General features: G+C 49.3%; 1 protein-coding gene across 10 annotated transcripts in view; it reads left to right on the top strand.

Moving 5' to 3' along the window:
- The first annotated feature begins 505 nt into the window (after positions 1–505).
- GET1 (guided entry of tail-anchored proteins factor 1) overlaps positions 506–6,000 on the top strand; it is a 60,440-nt gene continuing 54,945 nt past the window's right edge. For 8 of the 10 annotated variants that reach the window (XR_012431982.1, XR_012431981.1, XM_074033999.1 and 5 more), the window contains exon 1: positions 506–672. Coding sequence is in view for 8 of the 10 variants with exons in the window: in XM_074033999.1 (XP_073890100.1) it covers positions 571–672 (102 nt within the window). In the remaining 2 variants the exon portion in view is untranslated. Of the gene's footprint in view, positions 673–891; positions 1,249–6,000 lie in introns of those variants that run through there. The other 2 variants (XM_074034002.1, XM_045389315.3) reach the window with 1 other exon arrangement.

Here is a 6,000-nt window from a genome sequence, read left to right as displayed (position 1 = left end):
TTGTGAACAGTGCATTCTAATAAACTTATTTTTACAGGTATGCAATTGTGTAAATTGGTTAGACTTACTACAGTGTTTAGTTCTGGAACGAAAACGTAAGGCATTTTCCGCATAACTGCTTGGAACACGACAGCTACCTGCTACTATAATTACGGTAGTTTTTTATTTATGGAAGAGTTTATCTTAAACTTATCTAGAATTAAAAGTTAAAGAAAGTACTAATTATGACAAAAGCAGGGAGTCGTTAGCACTTGAAACCAGAATTTGGTACTATGAGAAGGTTTTCAATTTTAAAAAGAAGGAAAAAAAGAAACACTGACGCCAGGAAAACTGGTTGAGTAGGGGTGGGGGCGGGTGCGAGAAGGCTACGGAATCCCCGAAGGCCCAGGAGGAACCTGGAACATGTCAACCGCTCCTACTGGAGCGGGTGGTAAAAACGGCCCCGCCTCCTGCGAGGGCGACGCAGTGCGCAGGCGCGCTGGGCTTCACCCGCGCAGGCGCAGTCGCCTCTGCTGGCGTGGTCCCCATGGAGCTGCCGTAGCGAACCCAGTACAGCCAGGAGTATCCGGGATGAGCTCAGCCGCGGCGGACCACTGGGCGTGGTTGCTGGTGCTCAGCTTCGTGTTTGGGTGCAATGTTCTTAGGATCCTCCTCCCGTCCTTCTCATCCTTCGTAAGTGGCTGCCTGGCCTCCCAAGGGCCGGTGGGGATGCCGCCCCAGTCCCCTGGCGGGTCTGGGAGTAGGTACAGGGGTCTCAACTGGGCGACTGAAGCCCAGATTCAGCCCGTAGTAGCGTCTTGGTTGGTCTGTAAGCTTTTTTGAGATAGTTGGTAGCGTCTAAAAGGTGCGCCACTTTACCCCAGAATCAGACTTTCTGGGTTTTAGGGGGGTGGGGGGAGAAACATCCGGCAACTCTGGGCCACGCTTTCACGGGACAGGAATCTTCTTGCTGTGGGTGGCGGCGGCGAACCTCACATTGGGAGTTCCTGGTGCCCCGCTGCCAGCCTCACCCGTTTCCGTTAATCCTGGTCCCTAGAGGCATTTGAGCAGCCCTCACCCAGGGTTTTCCCAGAGGCCTGGCGGGCGAAGTCAGCTGTTCCAGGTCCCGGAGAGATGGATCCTAGCGTCCAGGAGCCCACATTCTTGGGATGGGTAGGGTGGGAGACAGGTGCAGAGAGAATCTCAGTACAGCGTGATGCCTTCAATATCCAAGGGAGCAACCAGCTTGGGGAGCACTCTTTCTGCCAGGTAGTGAGTACATTACCTCCCTGTCACGGCTGCTGGGAGAGACGAGTTATTATCCCATCCTCCTTTACCTCCCGGAGGAGTCTGGCTCAGAGAATTTAGTAGTGGCGCTAAGTCATCCCGCTAGTGACTGGAGGTGGAGATTTGATTGCCTGTTGGAGCAGGGATAGGGATAGGGATTTGGTGGCAAATTGAACAGGGCATGGTGGGGTGTGGTCATGGGAGGTGGGGGTACTTTGGGAACTGTCCCCGGGAATGAGCGCCCTCTGTATGCCCACAGCAGGAATGAGGAGCTGTTGGGCACAGACGGAGACCTCAAAGATTGTGCGCATGCGTTGTAGCATTGTCTTGGAAAACAGTTTTTGCTTTTCTCTCCTAAGATAAATTGGTAATAGTGGAGTATATTTTATTCCACCAGTATTCATTGAGTGCCTGTTTTGTGCAAAACTCTATCTTACTCTCTCCGTTGTCCTACTGTCTGCATTGTCCTGGAGATACAGGAAATTCTCTTTTAACCCCTGAGTCTCCTTCAGAATCTTTCCTGATGCTATCCAGTCTTTTTAAGATGATGTCGCCGGGCGCGGTGGCTCACGCCTGTAATCCCAGCACTTTGGGAGGCCGAGGCGGGCGGATCACAAGGTCAGGAGATCGAGACCACGGTGAAACCCCGTCTCTACTAAAAATACAAAAAATTAGCCGGGCGCGGTTGTGGGCGCCTGTAGTCCCAGCTACTCGGGAGGCTGAGGCAGGAGAATGGCGTGAACCCGGGAGGCGGAGCTTGCAGTGAGCCGAGATCGCGCCACTGCACTCCAGCCTGGGCGACAGAGTGAGACTCCGTCTCAAAAAAAAAAAAAAAAAAAAAAAAAAAAAAGATGATGTCTCAGGTCCTTAGCATTGCATAAAAGACTCCTGATGAGCTGGCCCATGCTCATCTTCTTTTTCTTTTCTTTTTTTTTTTTTGAGAAGGAGTCTTGCTCTGTCGCCCGAGCTGGACTGCAGTGGCCGGATCTCAGCTCACTGCAAGTTCCGCCTCCCGGGTTTACGCCATTCTCCTGCCTCAGCCTCCCGAGTAGCTGGGACTACAGGCGCCCGCCACCTCGCCCGGCTAGTTTTTTATATTTTTAGTAGAGACGGGGTTTCACCGTATTAGCCAGGATGGTCTCGATCTCCTGACCTCGTGATCAGCCCGTCTCGGCCTCCCAAAGTGCTGGGATTACAGGCGTGAGCCACCGCGCCCGGCCTCATCTTCTTAATTGTAAAATCTACATAATATGAATTTATCATCTTTATCATTTTTAGGTGTACAGTTCAGTGGCATTAAGTACATTCACATTTTTGTGCAACCGTTATCCCAGAACTTTATTATTATTTTTTAAAGACAGGGTCTGGCTCTGTGCAGTGGCACAATCTCAGCTCATTGCAACCTCTGCCTCTCAGGTTCAAGGGATCCTCCCACCTCAGTCTCCCAAGTAGCTGGGACCACAGGCATGCACCACCATGCCCAGCTATTTTTTTGTATTTTTTGTAGAGACAGAGCTTTGCCATGTTGGCCAGGCTGGTCTCAAACTCCAGACCTCAAGCCATCCGCCCACCTTTGCCTCCCAAAGTGCTGGGATTACAGGTGTGAACCACTGCACCTGGCCCCGCTCCCAGAACTTTTTCTTTTTTCTTTTTTGGAACAGAGTCTCAATCTGTTGCCTATGCTGGAGTGCGGTGGCCTGATCTTGGCTCACTGCAGCCTCCGCCTTCCAGGTTCAAGCGATTCTCCTGCCTCAGCCTCCCAAGTAGCTGTGATTACAGGCACCTGCCACCATGCCTGGCTAATTTTTGTATTTTTAGTAGAGATGGGGTCTCACTATGTTGCCCAGGCTAGTCTCAAACTCCTGACCTCAAGTCATCTGCCCTCCTTGGCCTCCCAAAGTGCTAGTATTACAGGCATGTGCCACCATGCCCGGCCCCATATCACAACCTTTTTATCTCCTCTGACTGAAACTCTCGCGCCCATTAAACAACTCTCCATTCCTGCCTCTCCCTGGCAACCTCCATTGTACTTTCTGTCTCTGTGAATTTGACTGCTCTTGGGACCTATGTCATATAAGTGGAATCAGACAGTATTTTTCCTTTTGTGACTGGCTGCTTTTCACTCAGCATAATATCCTTAAGGTTCATCCATGTCGTAGCATGAGTCGGGATTTCCTTCCCTTTTAAGGCTGAATAGTATCCCATTATATGTATAGGCCACATTTTGTTTATTCATCCATCTGTCTATGGACACTTGCGTTGTTTCTACCTTTTGACTGTTGTAGATAATGCTAAAATGTTTACAGATACCTCTTTGAGTCTCTGCTTTCAGTTTTTCTGGACATATACCCAGAAGTGGAATTCCTGGATCTATGGTAATTCTATGTTGAATGTTTTTGAGAAACCACCATGCTGTTTTCCATAGCAGCCACACCATTCGACATTCCCACCAGCAATGCAGAAGGGTTCCAGTTGCTCCACATCCTTCAACACGTATTTTGTTTTCTTATTTCTTATTTTTATTTATTATTTTTATTTTATTTATTTTTTTGAGATGGAGTCTTGCTCTTGTCACCCAGGCTGGAGTGCAATGGTGCAATCTCGGCTCAGTGCAACCTCTGCCCCTCGGGTTCAAGAGATTCTCCTGCCTCAGCTTCCCAAGTAGCTGGGATTACAGGTGCCCGCCACCATGCCTGGCTAATTTTTGTATTTTTAGTAGAGATGAGGTTTCACCATGTTGGCCAGGCTGGTCTTGAACTCTTGACCTCCAGTGATCCACCGGCCTTGGCCTCCCAAAGTGCTGGGATTACAGGCCTGAGCCACCGCACCCAGCTTATTTTTATTTTTTTGAGAGGGAGTCTCTCTCTGTCACCCAGGCTGGAGTGCAGTGGCTCAATCTTGGCTCACCTCCACCTCCTGGGTTCAAGCAATTCTTCTGTCTCAGCCTTCCAAGTAGCTGGGATTACAGGTGCATGCCACCATGCCGGGCTAATTTTTGTATTTTTAGTAGAGACGGGGTTTTGCCATGTTGGCCAGGCCGGTCTCGAACTCCTGACCTCAGGTGATCCACCCACCTTGGTTGGTCTCCCAAAGTGCTGGTGTTACAGGCCTGAGCCACCACACCCAGCCTTTTTTTTTTAAAATACTAATTATCCTAATGGACAGAAGGTGGTATCTCATTTAGTTTTGATTTGCATTTTCCTAATAATTAGTGATGTTGAGTATCTTTTCACATGCTTATGGCCGTCTGTTTATCTTTGGAGACATGTCTAGTCAAATCTTTTGCCCCCTTTTAAAATTCAGTTGTTTTTTGTTGTTGAGTTAGTTCCTTTTGTTGTTATTAGACAATTTTTTTTTTTTTTGAGACAAGAGTTTCGCTCTGTTGCCCAAGCCGGAGTGCAATGGCGCTGTCTTGGCTCACTGCAACCTCTGCCTTCTGGGTTCAAGCGATTCTCCTGCCTTAGCCTCCCAAGTAGCTGGGATTACATGCATGCGCCACCACGCCCAGCTAATTTTTGTGTGTGTGTGGTTTTTTTTTTTTTTTTTAGCAGAGGGGGGTTTCACTATGTTGGCCAGGCTGATCTTGAATCCTGACCTCAGGTCATCCACCTGCCTCAGCCTCAAAGTGCTGGGATTACAGCCGTGAGCCACCACACCTGGCCGACAATTTTTTTTTTTTTTTTTAACTTTTAAGTTCAGGGATATGTGTGCAGGTTTGTTATATAGGTAAACTTGTGTCATGGGAGTTTGTTGTAGAGATTATTTCGTCACCCAGTTATTAAGCCTAGTACTCATTAATTAATTTTCCTGATTGTCTCCCTCCCACCCCCCTCCCTCTGAAATAAAAAAAATTGTTTTTAGAGGCCCGGTCTTGCTCTGTGACTCAGGACCTGTGTCCACTCTTGTGCTGCCTCCTACAACAACCTTATGGCCTCTCTAACCTCAACCCAGTTAGCTTTCTTAAACCCATTTCCCTTTGATTGTAACATTTGTTGTTAGCCAGGTTCAGAAGGGTAACATAATTATTATCCCAGCAGAGTACACCCACCCTGTAATTGGTAATAGAGATGTTTGGCCTGGTCACTGGGTTTGTGGTGACGGTCTGTGAGAAGCTGTAAGGAACGCGCTGGTCTTGAGTAGGGTCAAATGCTGCTCCTTCACCATCATCAGAGGCTACTTCATCACAGCCTCTGATTTGAGGATTCAAGTGGGAAAGACTCATGACAAGCAGCAGAAAGTCGAATTGGGAAAACAGTGCCCTCTGGGATGGGGCCACGCTCAGGTACTTAAATCATAACCTCCCTTGGGATGTTTCTGAAGCAGAAGTTGGGGAGGCAGCGCCCTGATCTCATCACTCAGTCTAGGCTGCATTGGTTCCCCCCCTCCCCCCGCCACGCCCCCAGCTCCCTGCCCCACGTGAGGCCTTAGGAGGTCTGAAGTATCAGAAGTCCTTGGGCCAGTTAAGACTAGTAACGTCCTGGGAGGCGATCTCAGCTGCCCGCTGCGGTGGGGGTGGGATGCCTGGTAAGGGCACCAAGTCTCTGGCGTTGGCGTGGTTGGAATTTTCCCGGGGATCTCTACCTCCTCTTCAAGCTGGTCACGGACGCATAGTTCATTCAGTAGGTGGTCCGGGACTTTATTCAGCTATAGGAGGGCAACAAAGACGCCTTTGATGAGCGCCGGCTCTGCAGCTCTGCAGGTGCAGGGGAGGTGCACTGTGTAGGTACCCCAGGA

The sequence above is a fragment of the Macaca fascicularis genome, chromosome 3 (genome assembly GCF_037993035.2).
Source record: "Macaca fascicularis isolate 582-1 chromosome 3, T2T-MFA8v1.1".
Classification (NCBI taxonomy): Eukaryota; Metazoa; Chordata; class Mammalia; order Primates; family Cercopithecidae; genus Macaca; species Macaca fascicularis.
Note: the sequence above shows the minus strand (reverse complement) of the source record. Positions and strands in the feature narration are given on the sequence as shown.